This window comes from Pimephales promelas, chromosome 3 (genome assembly GCF_988280905.1).
Source record: "Pimephales promelas chromosome 3, fPimPro1.hap1.1, whole genome shotgun sequence".
Classification (NCBI taxonomy): Eukaryota; Metazoa; Chordata; class Actinopteri; order Cypriniformes; family Leuciscidae; genus Pimephales; species Pimephales promelas.
Window position 1 is genome coordinate 3,000,656 of NC_142771.1, and position 20,244 is coordinate 3,020,899.

Consider the following 20,244-nt stretch of genomic DNA (forward strand, 5'->3'; position numbering starts at 1 on the left):
GTTTCTAACAGCAAACACTCAGAATAAAGTGAGATGATCCTGAATGGCTTGTTGAATGAGTGTTGATAGTCTGAGGATCATCAATATTAACAGATCTGCTGAAAACACTCTTTATTTCACGACAATAGTTCCTGTTTTCACCTCATTTATTATGCTGATGTCTTCAGATTTTCTGTATTTGTTGGGGACAAATCTGTAGATTTACTTCTGAATATGCTTAAACTCTTTTTAATGGAAGATTTTACAGTGTTTATTCTTTTGTTCATGAGCATAAAAACAAACTGGTAACTATTTTTTATTTTATTTTGCTAGATCAGCTCCTCCCACACTGTAATCATCATCAGTGAAGCTCCTTCCACTGCAATTCTCCAATAAATGCTGAAATATTCCCTTCAAATATTTTACAAGTGAAGATCACGATCATCAGAGCATCAGGAAGAGCTGAAATCTGCAAATACTGAGTTTATTAAAGAGGACAGTGAGAACATGAGTGATCCAGAACCCTGCAGAATGAAACACACTGAAGATCCTGAAGAACAAAGAGGTTGGTGTTTATTCTTCATTCATGCGTGATGCTGGAGAACATTCATGTTAGAAATATTCAAGAACTTCATCAGATTTAGATAAACAGTAAAACATTGGATTTTCATTAAAGGGTTAGTTCACCCAAAAATGAAAATGAAGTCATTAATTACTCACCCCCATGCTGTACCAACCCCGTAAGACCTTCGTTCGTCTTCGGAACACAAATGAAGATATTTTTGATTAAATTTGAGAGCTGTATAACTACCACATTGGCTCCTAAAGGACTGCCTCTTGACGGCCCAGAAAGTCAATGAAGAAAATGTTTAAATATCCCAAGTGACTACCGTGGCTCAACTATATGTATCTATATAACTATATGTATGAATACTTTTTGTGCGAAAAAACAAACAAAAATAACGAGTTTATTCGACTATTTCTTTTCTTCCTTGTAGGCCAGAACGAGACTTCCTTAGATTTCCACGACGCATGCGCGAGAATTGCGATCTGCTCACATCAGCTTACACCACTTCAGATCGCAATTCTCGCGCATGCGTCGTGGAAATCTAAGGAAGTCTCGTTCTGGCCTACAAGGAAGAAAAGAAATAGTCGAATAAACTCGTTATTTTTGTTTGTTTTTTCGCACAAAAAGTATTCGCGTCGCTTGATAAACATATAGTTGAGCCACGGTAGTCACTTGGGATATTTAAACATTTTCTTCATTGACTTTCTGGGCCGTCAAGAGGCAGTCCCTTAGGAGCCAATGTGGTAGTTATACAGATCTCAAATTTAATCAAAAATATCTTCATTTGTGTTCCGAAGACGAACGAAGGTCTTACGGGGTTGGTACAGCATGGGGGTGAGTAATTAATGACTTAATTTTCATTTTTGGGTGAACTAACCCTTTAAAGCAAAGTTTGAAAAAGGTCCATATTGATTTTCAACATCAGGTCAAACTAAATATTATTATACCTCTTTTATTTTACATTTATATCTGGTTCACATTTTTCGCAGCCATGTTACCAAAATCTTTGACACAATTTATCTCTCTCTTATAGATTATTATTTTTGTCCAAATGGTTAAATTACATTTAAAAGGGTTAAAATTTTAAAATAAAATAGAAAATTACTTGAAAACATACTCTTTTTTTTTTTTTTGAGGACCACGTCTATTTTCATTTAATTTATTTTGATAGAAAATTTGGGGAAAGATTGCAAAACTTTGTACCAAATAATTGATCTTCATTAAAATAGGTGAAATTCTAAATATAAAACAACATATAAGTGGCATAATCTTACATTAGAACTATTTATTAGTAAATAAAAGTAAATGGAAACACCATTGTTCTGAATATTATAATTCATTTGGGGAATCATGTGTGTGTCAAGTAAAATCCCTGAAGTGTCAAGTTGGTGTAACCACCATTCAAGGTGTCCTTTTGTTAATATTATGTAAGAAGACCATGCGAAATTATATCACAGAGACACGGACCCCTGGTGAAACAAAATGCTGCATGCAAATGTCATTTTAAAATGTGAGATAATTTGACAATTTAGGGTATGGTCAGGTGTTCTTAAGTATGTCAAATGGTACGACCCTGTAATACATTGATAATTCATCATCATAATGAAAATGATTGTTAACTTTAAAAAATACATTTTAAATGTTATCACCAAGGCCACATGATTACATAGGTGTCCATGATAATGCTTGTCAAATTAGTTTTTAATCTTAAATGTCAAATGGTGTAACCACTATTATTTGACATGCAATATCTTAGGAAGGAAACAAGGAGGGAAGACATTTCTTCTTTTTATTTTTTGGTGAAGTTCCCCTACATGTGAACTGCGTCCAGATTAAACTTTGTGGTGATATCATAAAAGATACTGCATTTGGAACGAAGGAAGCATTTATGTTTAGCCCTTGACATCCCTAATGGGCATTTTGAAACTTTTTTAATCGGGAGAATCTGCTGTAAATAATGATGCGCCATTTTCTATGATCTGTGAATGCTTCATGAAGGTATGTGCAAAAATACTATGAAACAGACTGTCCTTTCACTTTAAATTTTTCTCTTTTAATTATTTAGATATGCTTAAAATTAAAACATTTTCTTTCATTTCAGTCCTGAGTGAAGTGAAGGAGGAGAGAGAAGAACTGAGTGAAGTGAAGGAGAAACATCATGTCCAACCTGCAGAAAAACCTTTGAGTCGCTCAAAGACTAAAAAGATATTTACCAAGAAAAGAAGAGCCAAGAAATGCTTAATGTGCACTCAGTGTGGAAAGAGTTTCTTAAACACACGTAATATTGAGCGTCACATGAGAGTTCATACTGGAGAGAAGCCGTTCACATGTGATCAGTGCGGGAAAAGTTACACAAGGAAAGATAGTCTAGAAATTCACATGATGATCCACACTGGAGAGAAGCTGTTCTCATGTGATCAGTGCGGGAAAAGTTACACAAGGAAATGTAGTCTTGAGATTCACATGAGAGTTCACACTGGAGAGAAGCCGTTCTCATGTGATCAGTGCGGGAAGAGTTTCACAACACAACCTCATCTTAGTCGACACATGATGATCCACACTGGAGAGAAACCTCACACATGTGATCAATGTGGGAAGAGTTTTGCACAATTAGTACACCTTGATGTTCACATGAGGATCCACACCGGAGAGAAATCATTTGCATGTGATCAGTGTGGAAAAGCATTTCTCAGGGCATCAAACCTGAAGGCACACCTGATGGTTCATTCGGAGGAGAAGCCGCATTCATGTTCTGAATGTGGAAAGAGATTTTCACTGCTGCATAATTTACAATTACATCAAAGAATTCATACTGGTGTGAGAGAGTTCATGTGCTTTGAGTGTGAGAAGACTTTTATTACAGAAAGCAGTTTAAAACTGCACCAGAGAATTCACACTGGAGAAAAACCTTACAAGTGTTCACACTGCGACAAGAGATTCAGTCTGTCATCATCTCTGAAAACACATGAGAGGATCCACACTGGAGAAAAACCTTACAAGTGTTCACACTGTGACCAGAGATTCAGTGATTCATCAGCTCTGAGAACACATGAGAGGATCCACACTGGAGAGAAGTCACACACTTGTGATCAGTGTGGGAAGAGTTTCTCTTTTAAAAGTCCCCTGAACCTGCACATGAAGATGATCCATGCAGAGGTTTGTTCAGTTATCTTTATTGACTCATAAGAAAAACAATCACAGTCTGAAATCGCAGTGAGTAGTTCATCTTTGTGTTGAAAAACACAGTCTGTTCTGTCCCTCCAAATCATTGAATTCAGTTGTTCCACTAACTTCTATGGCCACAGTCGTATAAAATCAAGCATTAGGCATGTAGACTCTCCTACAAACATTTGTGAAAGAATGGGTCCCTCTTACCCCTTTTCCACCAAAGCATTTTGAGAGCCGGTTTGGAGCCGGTGCCTGCGCGCGAACCAGTTCTTTGTGTTTTTTCGACAGCCAAAGAACCGGTTCTCGGCCGGGAAAACTGGTTCCAAAGCGGCACCAACTCTTTCCTGGACTAGAACCGTTCTTTTACCACGTCATGCTTACGTCGGGGGCTGGGGCGGGTTTAGATGTGTTTTAAACATCTTTTCTGACCATAATAGAGTGCTGAAGTGATGACGTCACTTTGTAGGACAACTCGGAAGCTAGCGGCGCATGGGTTCCCTCGGTAGAAAAGCAATGCATTTTCCCCATAGACTTTTGGAAAATCCCAAAAATTAACATCTGTGTTTAACAAAGAGAAGTGACCCTTACACGTTTTGTCTATCAAGATAATCTTCACAAGTTAATCCAAAATTTATAAATTTTGAAGCCTATATAAAGATTTTAAAAAACACAATCAGACACAATAAAGTTTAAAAAACCACAAGCAGGTTATAACTGTGTGTTCTATGTCATAGATCAAAACGTGAAAATATTTAGAGGCTTTGTTCACCACAGACCTTATTTCAGGCGATTTAGCAAAAACCCATTCAAAAATCCCATAGCGAGGGAACCGTGAGTGCTAAAATGCTAACTCACTTTCACGTTTTGGCCTACAGAGTGACGTCGTAACTTCGGCACTCTATACAGGATCGCAAAGCCAGGAGAAACATTTGCAGAAACACAATAGAGTCCGCCTTTGTAATTGTTATGCTTGAAGTTGGCGCGAGCGTTTCTATTTTTTTTGAAAACATTATAAGCAAAGAAGAAAACTGTCACAATATATAGAACAAATAAATGGAAAGCAAAAGACAGGGGTACATAACTAATCAGAAAAGATTACATATCAAAGGAAAAGATTAAAAGACTTACATATTTCAATTGTTTTTAAAGCCTTCTTGGTACACGAGTTAGAGATAATCCCAAAGTAATGTTGTACTTGCAAGCGTTTCTAGCTAAGACGTATGGCGACGTATGTAACTGGTCTCTTTTCTGCGTTGTGTTTTTCATTCACGTGGGAAGAACAGGACAGGACTCACTCAGCAGTTTCAGCGATCTTTTATTCTGATGCACAAATAAAATGTAATCAGCCTCTTAGTGAGAATCGCCCTCTCTAGCTCTCTCACTGCATCACCAGTGCAAAGAGGAAGAATCACAATAAAATGCATATAAAACATAAACGTATAACAGAAGACATACCTGATGCACAAATAAGATGTAATCAGCCTCTTAGTGAGAATCGCCCTCTCTAGCTCTATAAAACAAATGTGATGTACACTTGTCACACGTGCTCTCATTTCACCTTTAGGCCCAGATGTTAAAACATCACTTAATCGGGACAAAATTACGGAAATAGCCACACAGATAAGTAAAATAACATTATACACAGGAATTAGATTGAAAATTTAGACATAAAAACAACAATTAAGATTACGATTAAAGATGATTATCAGGAGCCTAAAATAACCTCACCTCTCACTGCATCACCAGTGCAAAGAGGAAGAGGAGGAGACAGAACAGGAAATTATATTGACTCATGACATCACATCAATTAAAGGGAAAGATACTCGACTCCACTTAGGCAGTAATATCAGGTATATGTCAACAAACAATTTTGTGGGAATTCTAATAAACTATAAATACATTTAACAGTACACTTTATGTACCTGTTACACTCACCCCTCAGAATTTACACAAAATTCACCAGAGTATAATAATAAAAAAAATATATATATATATACTGGTCACTAGAATTGCATGGTCCACACTTAAAAAAAACAGTGGAAACACAGCATAAAAAGCTACCCAAACGAAAGGGATACAAATATGAAGAAAGTTGGCCAAACTTCAACACATATTGTAGGCATTACCAAAGTGCCCATTACACTTTGAAAAATCTCAGACCAGGTACTTAAACAGAGCCAATAGGCATTAGAAAATACAACACATGACTTCTAGCATTTTCAAGAGACAGCATGAAGAAAAAAAACTGATCTAAACATGAATAACAGGAGATAAAGACTCCATACCAAGTAAGGTTTCTAGTTGAACCATTGACTCAATCAGCCTACGAACAGGCTTAATTACTCTACCAAGCCTGGTAGTGTAACGAACATCTGCATTTAAATCAGCTACAGGATCTTGCCAAAAAGATTCACTGGCAGAGACAGGAATTTGGGGAGAGTGGTTAGTACCAGCCACAGCCACAGTATTATCATCAGTCACAGACACAGCGACTTGTGCAAGCGACTCCTCTTGATTGGACAACTGAGAATGCACCCATGAAGAAGTGCGGACATCACCACAAGTAGCAACATTGGAGATGTTCGACATGGAGTCTGCATGTGAGAGTTCCTCAGCCTCATTCAGCCCATCATCTGCGTGCCCATCAGACTCAATTTCGGCACCATTTAAGGACTCACCACTTCCTGTCTGCTCGGTTAGACCATCACAGTGTGCTGCATCAGATATCTGTGAAGGTACACTACAGGCAAGTGTTTCAGCAACCTCATGATCAGAACTAACCATTTCTGGTTCAAGCAGCGGGAGGAAGTTCACTTGAAGAAGAAGATTCCGATGCACTATCCTCTCATTACCAGCTCCGTCACTGATCTTATAGACATGTATGGATGGCTTTGAGGCAACAACAGTGTACATGACCGGCTCCCATTTGTCAGCAAGTTTACGTTTCCCTCTACAACCCTTGTTAGCCACAAGCACTTGGTCACCAACAGCTAGAGGTAGGCCCTTGGCTCTTTTGTTGTACTGGCTGGACTGGTGTTTTTGTTCCACAACAGCATTCTTCTGTGCTAACGCCATGGCAGATTGGAGGTCGCTGACAAGAGATTTCACATACTTATCATAGTCACAGATTGTCTTATCCTGCAGGACACTGCGGAACATGAGGTCAACGGGCAATCTTGGTACCCTACCGAACATCAGGTAAAAGGGGGCGAAACCTGTTGTTTCGTGTGCTGTGCAGTTATACACAAATGTCATGGTCTGTATTAACTGTGGCCACCTCTGCTTAGGCCTAGGTGGGAGAGACCTCAGCATATTTCCTAACGTCCTGTTGAAACGTTCGGTACCACCATTCCCCATTGGGTGGTAAGGGGTGGTTCTTGACTTGTCAACTCCAGCCAGTTCAAGCAGCTCAGCAATCAACTCACTCTCAAAGGTAGCCCCCTGGTCAGAATGGATGCGGTGGGGAAATCCATACACACAGAAAAAGTTGTCCCAGAGTTTCTTAGCCACTCTTTTCGCTGTCTGGTCTTGACACGGGAATGCATGCGCCAGCTTTGTGAAGTGATCCGTGACCACTAAAACATCCACAGATTTGTTGTTCCGATCTTCAGCAGACCAGAAGTCAATGCAAACGAGCTCCAGTGGAGCTGTGGTCTTAATACTCTCCAAGGTGGCTCTCGCTGCAGGCTCTGGAGTTTTACGGAGGACACACCTGGAACACTTTTTCACGTAATCCCGCACATCACGCTCCATGTCAAGCCAGAAAAACCTCTGACGGGTCAAAGACAGAGTGCGAGACTGCCCTTGGTGACCAGCTAGGTCGTGAACACCTGAAAGTGCCTCAGGTTTTAAGGAGTCAGGTAAAACTAACTGGAACTTCTTTTGCTTGGTGAGCGGGTCTTTAATGGCTCTGTACAGGATTCCATTAAGCAAAGACAGTTTGTCCCACTGCTTCATAATTCTCAGCACACTCTGGTTATCGTTAGCACGCTCACGTCTTGATGGTCTGCGTTTCCTGCCAACATAATAAGACACTCTAGCAATGACAGGGTCTTTGTGCTGGTGATCTTGTAAGTCTATCTGTGAAAGAGAATGAAACACTTCCTCATCTCCACTGATTAAAGAGTTCAGATGTCCTGCAAACGATGTTGCTCTACATTCAGTTCCCATTTCCCATTCATCACAGGAGGACAAGATGGAAGACACGTCATCGCTGGACATTGATGTATCCAGCCCAGCATCAAATGATCCTGTCCCTAAAGTTTGCGGCTGGCAGGTAAGACGGAACACCTCTTGTACGTTTCCATCCTCTACATTGTGTACTTGTCGCAACAGCTCAGAATAAGGCTCAGACAAGAGCCGCTGACTCACTGGCCTGACAAACGGATCCCTACTGAGCGCATCCGCCACCACGTTGAGTTTCCCAGGAACATATTTGATCTCAAACGAATATGGAGCAAGTTTCGAGACCCAGCGCTGCTCACATGCATCCAACTTCGGCTTGGTCATAATGTATGTCAGCGGATTATTATCCGTCCACACAGTAAACTCATGGCCCTTAAGCCAGTGACTGAACTTATCACACACTGCCCACTTCAGAGCCAAGAATTCCAGTCTGTGTGCAGGATAATTTGTCTGGCTGCGGCTCAAAGCCTTGCTTGCGAACGCTATTGGTCTTGCCTTGTCCTCACCAGCAGGAATCTGAGACAGTACTGCTCCTATGCCATCCAACGAGGCATCAGTACAGAGAAGAAAAGGACGCTCGAAATCAGGATGAGCCAGCACCACACTGTCAACAAGGGCCCTTTTTAGCTCCTCAAACGCCACATCACAGTTAGGGGTCCAGTCCTGGGGCGTCAACTCCCGAAAAGTGCCTGCTCTCTTGTGACTACCAGCAGCTTTCACTGAGCGTTTCTGACCAGCAGTTAAGTTGAATAAGGGTCTGGCAATGCGTGAGCAATTCGGAATGAAGGATTGGTAGTACAGGACCATACCAAGAAACGATCTGATCTTTTTTTGTGAAGGTGTGATTTTGTTTTCTTTCATTAAGTCCTCCTTTTGAAAAGCAGAGATGACTTTAACTTTCTCCTCATCAACTGAAACACCAGTACCATCTATCACATGGCCCAGAAACTTTACAGATTTTCTCAGGAAGTGACACTTTTTAGGTGCAAGCTTCAAATTGCTGGTTCTCAATCGAGAAAACACTATCTCTAAACGCTTCAATGCCTCCTCTTCAGAAGGTGCAAAGACCAACAAGTCATCCAGATAACAGAGCAGAGTGGAAAAGTTAAGGTCTCCAAAAATGCTGAGCATCATGCGCATGAAAGAAGCAGGGCTATTGCAAAGACCTTGAGGAAGACGGTTATACTCATACAAGCCCATAGGTGTTGTGAAGGCAGTGTATCGTCGGTCAGACACATGGAGTGGGATGTTGTAAAATCCTGAAGTTAAGTCCATGGTGCTGAAAAGGGCATTACCACCCAAGGCTGCGAGACAGTCAGCTTGATGGGGTAGAGGGTGGGCGTCTTTGATGGTTTTAGCGTTGAGCCAGCGAAAATCAGTGCAGACCCTCAGATTACCGTCTTTTTTCCAGACCATCACCAAGGGTGACGCATACTCACTGACAGACTTGCTGATTATGCTTTTCTCCTCCATTTCTGACAACACTTCTCTCAATTTTTGATAGTGGGCAGGTGGGATGCGGCGATAGGGCAGACGGAATGGACGCTCATCATAAAGATGGATCCTGTGCACAAAGTCCTTTGTCTCTCCACAATCCAGCTTGTCCTTTGAGAAAACATCATGGTAGGATACAAGAAGATCCGTCAATTTCCTCTTACACATCCCAGAGACTTCACATCCATCAATGTCAATTTCGTTAAGACCAAGATCCTTCAACGGCTGTGCTGGATTAACGGATGAGTCAGTAATGTGTGGATTTGAATCAGGAACATCACATTGAGTTCTGCTCAGACCCTGCATGACAGGAAAATCCTCCACGGCTAGACAGGAAGAAACATCAGCCACTTTAGTGTTACGGCGAAGCGACACTGATATTGGGTTTGGGTTCACTATCTTCATTGGCACCCATCGATCACCCCACATCGGTGTCACTACGCGTCCGACAAGAATGTTTTTAGGAGCTGAACGTGCCGTGGTTGGCTCAACAATTACAGTACTCCCTGGGGAAACAGGTACATTAGCTGGCAATTTGCCCCAAACAAGATACTCACATTTGGGAAGCAGAGTTATTGCCTGACGGAGTTTTACAGTCCCAAGTTTATCAGGTTGTTGAGGCCCAGACCATCGGGAGATGCAGCTCAGAAGCTCAAGGAATTGCTCACACTCAGGATTACTGTTCTTGCAGGAAACAAGCTCCCAGTACTTGTCATGCGATTTCATCTTCTGCACGACACATTTGATCACATTACTTCCTATTATGAACTCATCTCTTTGTCCAGGCACCACAAGGGTGGGAACGACAAACTTGAATCCATAGACTTCAATCTCCAAGTCGTATGAACACTTCGGCTGAATCGTAAGGCCACCACAGCCAACCAGGACCACATTACCCTCAACAGTTTGAGGATACGGAAGAAGACCATCAGCTTGCAGCTTGGACTCACCCTCTTCACTAAGCGTGCAGGCCATACTACCAGAATCCAGCAACCCCTTTAATGTGCACCGGTCACAGACTGTCACAGGAGCATAAAACAACTCACTTGCCCCATCAACTCTCTGAGACCCCACATATAACACGGTTTTGTCTTCTGGAAATAGTTTGCAACTGTTAGCAAAAACATTTTGCACATCTTCTGTGAGGGAGGTTTTACTTAAATTGCCCATGCTACCCCTCTCATCGCATGGGCTCTTCAGTTTAACTGAGCAGTATCTGAGGGAGATGCAAGGCATGCTGCTTTAGGACAGTCACTCTTAAAGTGGCCAGGACTGAAACAGAGACGACACAGCCTTTGGCGTCTACAATGTTCATACGTTGTGTGTTCCTTGGATCTACAGACCCTACATGCAGTGCTCAAGTTGGTTTTGAAATCTGGAGTCTTGCCTGGGTGAACCTGACTGGGTGAAGTTAAAGAGGCAGTGCACAAAGACAGGACTCGATCCATCATGCCAACAATGTGCTGAAGGCTGGTATCTGGAGAGAAGGGAACAGCATATGGATTAAGAGGACTCACCGGAGTCAGTGACTGGGCTGGCATAGAAACTGGCTGCTGAGGAGAACTGGTCATGGAAACAGGCTGAGGAAGAGAACTAGGCACATTGGGGCCTGCCATAACAGTGCACTGGTTGCTAGCTGACAAGGACATTGCGTGCTGCTTCCTTGAGGAGACTCTCTTTAGATCCCTCTGATGACTATCCAAGCGCTCCTGGACCTCAGCAGCGCTCCACTTCTCTGCTGGCTTAAACTGAAAAGACAAAGCAAGACTCGGGTCCGGGCAATGAGAAATAAACATCATGACTGCTTCAGCAGCGGGATCCTCAACACTCTTATTGTGTCTGCGCAAGCACTCATCAGCAACATCTATGGACTTGTTAAGCCGTATCCAGTAATCCATGGGACTTTCATCTGCTCTAGGGACGGTGTTATAGAAGTCAGCCATGGGCATGTTAGAGTAAGACAACTCACTGAAGTTGCGTTTCAGTATGTCAAACACTGCACTTGGGAACTTACTGGCACTCAGTTCGGGGCGGCTTCGCAGGGACACTTTAACCACATCTCTCGCTTTGCCAGCCAATCTGCTCAGGATGAGATCAGAGACATCAGTTTGCGTTCGGCATTTCATTCTGTTCAAATAACTGTACATCATATCTTCCCACTCGTGCACAGTAAATGAATCACTCTTATCTCCCCTGAAGAATGGTGGTGGTGGTGCATCTTGCTGTACTATCACTTTGAGGCTAGATTTATCAATGCCATCACTTGAATGCTGAGAATGACAGGGTGGATTAGACTGTACTGGGCTGGGCTGGTGCGCAAGGTTAAGGCTGGCTGAAATACTCGCTCCTATTTTCTGAGCCAGATCTGAAATGATACCCCCTAACGACTCAGGAGTAACAACACGATCAAAGTCAGGTTGTATGATTGGGGTGGAGCTAGCAGCTGGACCTACAGAAAAACCAATTGCTGAATCGGTTGTGTGCACACGGTCAAGTCCCAAATTAGCTAATGCTCTCCCTCTCCCATAGCAACGTGTAAATTCAGACACACCCTCATTTTCATAAATTTCAGGCCCATGACCTCTTCCCAGTGGAAAAGTGACATTAGAATTTTTCACAGGACTAAAATCATCTTTGCTAGGACCCTCAGACATGTTTCAATTTGTGAAATGAAACAGGAAAGGAAAAAAAAAATATATGCAAAAATAAGAGCAAATTATCTGCACAAGAGCAAAACCTCAACTGTTGAACAGTTCAAATATGCAGAGAAATACTAGATATCAAATGTTTTAACTGTTCACTTTCAAAATTCACAGTGAAAATAAAATATATACTTCATCAAAATCAATTGTACACTTTATCTTGTTTAAAATTCCTCACAGTCATTTATTATAGTGTATAGATAAAGGATACGATGCATGACGTAAACTGAAGCGTCCCGCAGTGCTTTTCACAGTCTCCGTCGTTCAATATACAACGACCAACGAAAGCGCTCCAAAGAAGGGAAAAAAAGTTTCAGGAGTCAACAACCGTTTACCGTTCCTTTAAGACGCAACAGTTCGTCCCGCGATGTCGCACACTGTTCGTCTCACACACGCGCCCTCCTCGTGCGCGAGCTGGAGCCTCCACGAGCAATGGCGATGAGGAAGACGTTCGGCGAGGAAGATCTGCGAAGCGTGCGAGCCGTCACGCAACCACGGCGATCGGCGAAGCGCTGATCTGATGATCCGAAATGATCACGGCACCAAGTGTAACTGGTCTCTTTTCTGCGTTGTGTTTTTCATTCACGTGGGAAGAACAGGACAGGACTCACTCAGCAGTTTCAGCGATCTTTTATTCTGATGCACAAATAAAATGTAATCAGCCTCTTAGTGAGAATCGCCCTCTCTAGCTCTCTCACTGCATCACCAGTGCAAAGAGGAAGAATCACAATAAAATGCATATAAAACATAAACGTATAACAGAAGACATACCTGATGCACAAATAAGATGTAATCAGCCTCTTAGTGAGAATCGCCCTCTCTAGCTCTATAAAACAAATGTGATGTACACTTGTCACACGTGCTCTCATTTCACCTTTAGGCCCAGATGTTAAAACATCACTTAATCGGGACAAAATTACGGAAATAGCCACACAGATAAGTAAAATAACATTATACACAGGAATTAGATTGAAAATTTAGACATAAAAACAACAATTAAGATTACGATTAAAGATGATTATCAGGAGCCTAAAATAACCTCACCTCTCACTGCATCACCAGTGCAAAGAGGAAGAGGAGGAGACAGAACAGGAAATTATATTGACTCATGACATCACATCAATTAAAGGGAAAGATACTCGACTCCACTTAGGCAGTAATATCAGGTATATGTCAACAAACAATTTTGTGGGAATTCTAATAAACTATAAATACATTTAACAGTACACTTTATGTACCTGTTACACGTACACAGTGACGTAGGGACGTCGTTTCCTGGGCGCTCTAGTAGGTGGAAAAAAAAACAGGTTCTGAAGGGGTTCGCAAGTTGAACCAGCACCAGTTCCGGACCAGTTCTTTTTTGGTGGAAAAGGGATATCTCAGTGAATTCCAGCGTAGAACTACATATAGGTCGCCACCTGTGCAATAAATCCATTCGTGAAATTTCTTCACTACTAAATATTCCACGGTCAACTGTTAGTGGTATTATAAGAAGATGTAAGCAATTGGGGACACCAGCAACTCAGTTGAAGTGTTAGGCCGCATAAACTCACAGAGCGGGTCAGCGCATGCTGAGGCTCACAGTGCGCAGAAGTCGGCAACTTTCTGCAAAGTCAACAGATACAGACCTCCAAACTATGTGTGGCCATCAGATTAGCTAAAGAACAGTGCGTAGAGCGCTTCATGGAATGGGTTTCCATGGACGAGCACCTCCATCCAAGCCTTACAACACCAAGTGCAATACAAAGCGTGGGATGCAGTGGTGTAAAGCAGCCGCCACTGGACTTCTCTGGAGTGACGAATCCAAGGCTGCGTTCCAAACCGCATACTCAATGAGTAGGTACTTAATTTCAATAAGTACTTACTCATCGAGCGCTAAAAGAGTAGGTACTTTATAGCCAAATCTCGTTGAGTATGAATGCGAACCGGACATCTGCCATGTTGACGTTATCATGTGACCTACTACGCGTTATCACAAGCGCAACACCTTCATGCAATTAAAAAAAATATGAACGATACGTTTAATTAATCTACCTATAAATATCTTGATATTGATGAAACTTGCTCATTTTGTTGTGGTATTGTTGAAGAAACAGCTGCCTATTTATTTTGTGAATACATTTAGGGTTGATTTAAGTTGTTATATTTTAAACCCTACTGACCAACAGTGTTATTCTAACGATACTTTTTTTTTATTAAGAAACCCCAAAATCATCATCTCTTGATTATGTTGTTAATTTCTTTATTTTATACCCAAAAAGTTTCTCCTTTAAGTTTTCCTCTTTTTCTTCATGAATTTACCTCGTTTCATCCCTCAGATATAACAACAACTTTTTTTATGTATTATGAAGAACTATAATGAAGATATTTAGCCTTTTTTATTGTTCTTATTTCCTGTGTATAAATATAATTTTATGTCATATTATGATGTACACAAACCAATGATCTTTATATTTTCTGTTTTGTCACTATGATTGTTACATAAACTATAGTATCTTTCCATGATCTTGCATATTAATAAGTTTAAATTATATGAGCGACAGGTGCTCTAACACTTCATAACATCAGTAACTTGACAGCACAACCTAGAACAGCGCTTGTAATGTCTGCACAAAGGAGACGGGCAGCTGCTTGAAGATCTCTTTTGGAGAAAACTGTTGATTTTATACTCCAAAAATGTAAGTATCACTGCTTAAAAATTAATATTACCTCAGAATGAATTTCATTGTTAGCCCACCCCAAAACTTAAACAAAATAATAATATTAAATGCTGACCAATACTTATATAACTTTTTATATACTAAAAATATAATTTAATAAAACAAGCAAAATGTCATTTGTTTTGTAATATGACAGTAATGCATGAATTCATTTATATTGCTAAATGCAGTGAAACATCTCAATTGTCAGTCAATCGATGAATTAATGCATAAATTAATTACATTTTATATACTGACAACAATAAGAAACATGAATAAATGAGTAAAAGAACAAATAAAAGTAAATAAAAGTAACCATCACAATAAACAAATGCATATACAAGTCAACACATGAAACAGCTTTATTCAAACTACAAGCATGTATTTACAGGCACTGAACCCCAAACCCTACTGCCGACTCAACACAGCGGTTCCCATTCTTTGATGACAGCATTCAGCATCATGAGCCTCTCTCCACTGGATAAACACACGCGTGTTCTCCTGTCCCTGTAACATACAGACAAGATTCACATTACGAGCTCAACACTGCATTTACATGTTGAGGTTGATGTGTTAACTCACTTTTAATCCAACTTAAATGTTCCTCAATATATCAACACCAATAAGGGACAAATTAAATATATATCATGTTTAGTTACTTTATATATGTTTTTATTCACAGCACATAATTTGTCTAATGTAAGCAGTGTTGACAACAGTGAATTATCCTACATAATAGCACACACATGTATTTTTCATGTTGGGATGTGCTCACCTGCAATACTTATACAATATTTTCCTTCCTGATGTAAATAGACATTTTAAATAAGCGTTTTTAAGATGTATGGTTATGTAAATACACATTGGAAACGTAACTTTACGGTTACTGGAGCTCCCCTGTTATCAATACATAATAAAACATGTGTTTACAGCAAAATCACAACTATACTATACTGTCTAACTCCTTTAGACGTTCAACAGTTAAAACGTTTACTCTATAGTAGTTTAACACATAGGCTACGATTTAAACCGTATTTACTCACATTTGAAAACCCCCGCGTCGCTTATCTCCGCGATGTTGATATTGACGTATCCTCTCGCGTGGCCTCCTGGGATAGATGAGTATCATGAGTAGCCGTGGAAAAGCACTCAAAAATCTGGGCGGAAGCAGTAAGCCATCCGGGAACTTCTCGCCTACTCTTTTTATGAAAACTGATGTTTGGAACGTACTGCTTCCTTCACGTACTGTTTTCGCCTACTATATAGTAGGAAAGTAGGCATATTGGAACGCACTTAAGTCCGAATCTCGCGACAATTGCTACGTCACCCAGGTAATTCTCGCCTACTCTTTTGGATTCATTCATACTTTTTTGCTCGCCTACTCTTTTTCCCATACTAAATAGTAGGGAAGTATGCGGTTTGGAACGCAGCCCAAGTGTTCAGTCTGGTGGAGGGGGGATTACGGTGTGGGGTTGTTTTTCAGGGGTTGGGTCCTTCCCAAGTTCCAGTGAAAGGAACTTCAGCATTCCAAGACATTTTGAACAATTACATTCTCCCAAGTTTGTGGGAACAGTTTGCGTATGGCGGCCCCCTTCCTGTTCCAACATGACGTAATGTCACAAATTTGACAACGTAATATGTACAACATGAACTATTTAAATACCGTCAACTCTTTGGTCAAATTGGTAATATATAGCCTAGTTATATCAACTTTTTTTTAAGTTATTAGTTATTTTTTTACTACAAACAATAGGATAAATACTAGGGGTGTCACGATTCTCCAAATCCTCGATTCGATTACATTTTCGATTCTAAGGTGACGATTCGATTCTCGATTTTGACATTTATTTGTTTTTAAAGACAAAACCGGCCAATCATGATGCTCTCTGTCTTAAGGGTGAAGCGCAAGCGCCATGTCTTTAAAATTCGAACACATTATTCTCTATGAGTGTACACACACCGGCGGCAGGACCTTGTTCAAAACCAGGGCTCTACAGTGCGACCATTTTGCTTGCATATGCCCCTAAAAATCGACACAATTTTAAGTGTTCACACTGCGACGAGAGATTCAGTCGTTCAGCAAATCTGAAAACGCACGAGATGGTCGCGTGCCCGTTCTATTTTCTGCTCTATGTGTTGATCCAAAACTTTGACTATTCACTTTGATAATTTCATTAAATCGTGGAGCCCTAATCTCACATCATTTGTCTACTTTATCACTGTAAACAAATCTATTACAAAATATAAATATGTATACTACATATAAATGTTGTATTATTTGACCATTTTTAAAGTTCTCTCTAGCATCATGTCTGTTGGAATGAAACTTTGTTTGTTTGTGCCAGAAAGCATCTGGTAGAAGAGGACAGAGAGAACGCCAGTGATACCATAATACTGAAGAACTAAGAGGTTGGTGTTCATCCTTGATTCTTCATTCATTCATTATGCTGGAGAACATTAACGGTGTCAATTTTTTTATCGTGCGATTAACAGCCTTTTTGGCCTAGTAAACTTTGTAGTTTTTTTTTTCCCAAGTGCTTTTGCAACAGGACGCGGCATGCGCGGCGCTATGAAACCCATTCAGTTCAATGGCTTGTGCTGCACGAGGACGTTTTGTTGCTTCATCGACCAAATCACAACCAGATCTAGCTAGACCGTAAACAAAACAACAGGCACGCCGCACACACTCGTTTGGGCTTGCGAACCGGCCAAATAGTTGGTTAACTTTATGTTTTGAGTGGACGACGAGCGCGAGACGCCGAAATGGATGCCAATAAGATTCTGAATGGAAACTTTACTTGTAAAAAGTTGCCATATGTTTCCATTGACAAGACCAAAGTGATCTGTGTGTTTTGTCGTTGTGAACTGAGCTATCATCATCGCAGCACGTCCAGTCTGAAACACCACTTCATGATGGCCAAGCACACACACGCACAGCTGATACGAATTCTCCGCCCCCTTGTCAATATCAGGACCTCGTCAGTATTTCTTTCACCCTTTTATTGATGGACAGTGTTACATTGTGTGAGAGATTAAAAAAAAACATTTGCACAAAGGAAGCCGATCCACTTTTCCATGTTGATAAGAGCATTAAAATGATAAAAATAATGGGGCAAAAAGAAATCAAGAGACATTTAGAATAGATAAAAATGTGTGATTAATCGTGAATCGTGCGGCCGCACAGCTTACATTGGTCAACTTTTCTGCGGCTGTACAGCCAATAGAGTGAATGGATTTTTTTCGTTCTTTTTTATATTCATATTGTTTAGATTGTACTATATAACCATAACCAGCATCTAAACGAGGATATTAATAATGAACAATCTTTGAAATCGTATACCTTAGCTTTAAGAGAATGAATCTGATATAATTTTTTTCCTGGTTCTTAATTGTTTTTCATCAAAACATCTAGTTTCTCTTCCATTTCTACTCGTCCATGCATACGCAAGATATGCTTTCATTTGTCTTTGAAACTGGACACTTCTCTTAAGATGCTTTGGCTCCTATATGTCAGTAAAGAGAGAGATCCTCATTCAATTTCACTTTTACTTAATGTTTGTATTCGCTTCATGTATGGGATTGATTAAACTCAATCTATATCAACACCTCTTGTTGTTGTCCGTTTTTATTTTCTGCTGATTCTGTTTGAGTCGGGAATAATTTTAGTTCTGAAAGTGTAGAGCTTTTAAATGCCTAAGTCATATTTCAATGCATACATGACTAAGATTGAATGAGATTGCTGTCCGTCTACATTAACAGTTTCACCCTTGATATCCAGTATCATATATGCATTTCAAAGAGTTTGTTCTTGTCAGTTTGATGTTTCATTCACACTAGAGGTCTACACCGAGGACCCGTGAGGGTTTGAGTCTATATTTTAAATGGTCAACCGGGTCGGCGCACCACCCGATAAATGCGTTATGCATTTATGGCACTATATATTGAATTTTGCATAGTAGAACTTTATGTAGGGCTACACATTTAGGAACAGATAATTGAGTTCTGCCCAAATTCAAGCAACATAAAAGTAACGAGTAACGTAAAAAGTTACTTTCCATATGAGGTAACTAAGTAAAGTAATGGATTACTTTTTTAAGAGGTAACGGGTAACGAGATTCACTACTTTTTAAAAGTAACTTCCCCAACACTGATGCAAACCCAGCTTTTTTACTTTATGGCAAACAAACAAATGACATTATTTTATTTCAATAGCTTAACATTCTGGCTCCATGAAACATACCTCGGAAAAAAATGCACTTTATTTCCCCATATCAAGAAGAGAAAAAAAAGTACCTTTAAAATAATACCAAACATGCTCAATGAGAAGGTTAGGGAGAACTGAAACCGATGTGGGCAATCAATAGTTGCGCGAGGCTCTTCTGTCTCCACACAGTCTTGTGATCTTCTTTTAGAAAGTGTTCAGAAGTTGATTTCAGTTCAGATTTCAGTTGTTGTTTCATCAGAGTGTGGTCTAGTGGGTTCAGCCATTTTTGGCACCAGTCTTACACCACTATCAATTTCCACTTTCAATCAAAATATTCTTTCGTTTTGACTTTTTGTTACTAAAGTTTAAGGCGAGACACTACATGTGAATAGGGTAAAACTTTTAAAATAATAGATGTCACCATGAAACTTCCTCAGTTGATTACTTAACACAAATATAATAAAGTTTTTGAAATTTGTATTTTTAATTATGCAAATTAATCATTACCTCATTGAATATGTACAATTTTGCATATATTTTCGGTAGATAGATATAAAAATATGATAAAGCCAGGTGCAAAATTATTTTTTTTTCTAGGGATGCACAATATATCGGCCAGCATATCAGTATCGGCCGATATACGTTCATTTTTAATGTTATCGTTATCGGCCTGGTAAGAAAATGTGGCCGATATATTAAAGCCGATAAATAATGTATTATTCCCTTCAGCTGAGACACTTGTTGAGCACTGTTTGTTTTTGAATTTCTTGAAATATGATTGAAATCTCTTCAAAAAATGAAAATACGGTTCGTTGCAACATGTGCAGCGCAAATCTGTCATATCGGCTATACAACACTATAATGAGAACATCATTATATTTGTGTGCTTGGGACATGAGTTTAATTGTGAGACTTTTGTTTTTGTAATCAGGCTCTCAAAATTCGATAAATTTAGATTTAAATATATCGGCCAATATATCGGCAATCGGCTTTCAAATAAAGAATTATCGGTTATCGGTATCGGGCAAAATTTTCATATCGGTGCATCCCTAATTTTTTTCATTTGCAATCGGCTTTCAAATAAAGAGTTATCGGTATCGGCCAAAATTTTCATATCGATGCATCCCTAATTTTGTTCATTTTGTTTACACAGAAGATGAAAAAAAAAAGTTCAGAAGGATTTTAATTAAACTATCACATAAATCAGGCCAGGAATGATTTATTAACAAATCCCTCTGAAAATAA

The 20,244-nt window shown here is 39.9% G+C and overlaps 1 protein-coding gene and 1 long non-coding RNA gene across 3 annotated transcripts; one reads left to right on the plus strand and one right to left on the minus strand.

Moving 5' to 3' along the window:
- The first annotated feature begins 310 nt into the window (after positions 1-310).
- On the plus strand, positions 311-18,400 carry LOC120475428 (uncharacterized). 2 transcript variants are annotated; one of them, XM_039666120.2, is made up of 4 exons: positions 311-544; positions 2,649-3,703; positions 17,141-17,204; positions 17,331-18,400. In XM_039666120.2, exons 1-3 carry the CDS (start codon positions 487-489, stop codon positions 17,177-17,179), a joined length of 1,152 nt encoding a protein of 383 aa, XP_039522054.2. In that variant the 5' UTR covers positions 311-486; the 3' UTR covers positions 17,180-17,204; positions 17,331-18,400. The 2 variants fall into 2 exon arrangements, with proteins under 2 accessions (XP_039522054.2, XP_088985305.1); XM_089129179.1 differs by having other exon boundaries at positions 17,141-18,400.
- LOC120482983 (uncharacterized) lies at positions 15,140-16,233 on the minus strand. Its single transcript, XR_005623519.2, has 2 exons — positions 15,839-16,233; positions 15,140-15,302 (listed from the first exon to the last, which is right to left on the minus strand). It is a non-coding gene; the product is annotated as an uncharacterized LOC120482983 (long non-coding RNA).
- Positions 18,401-20,244: the final 1,844 nt, after the last annotated feature.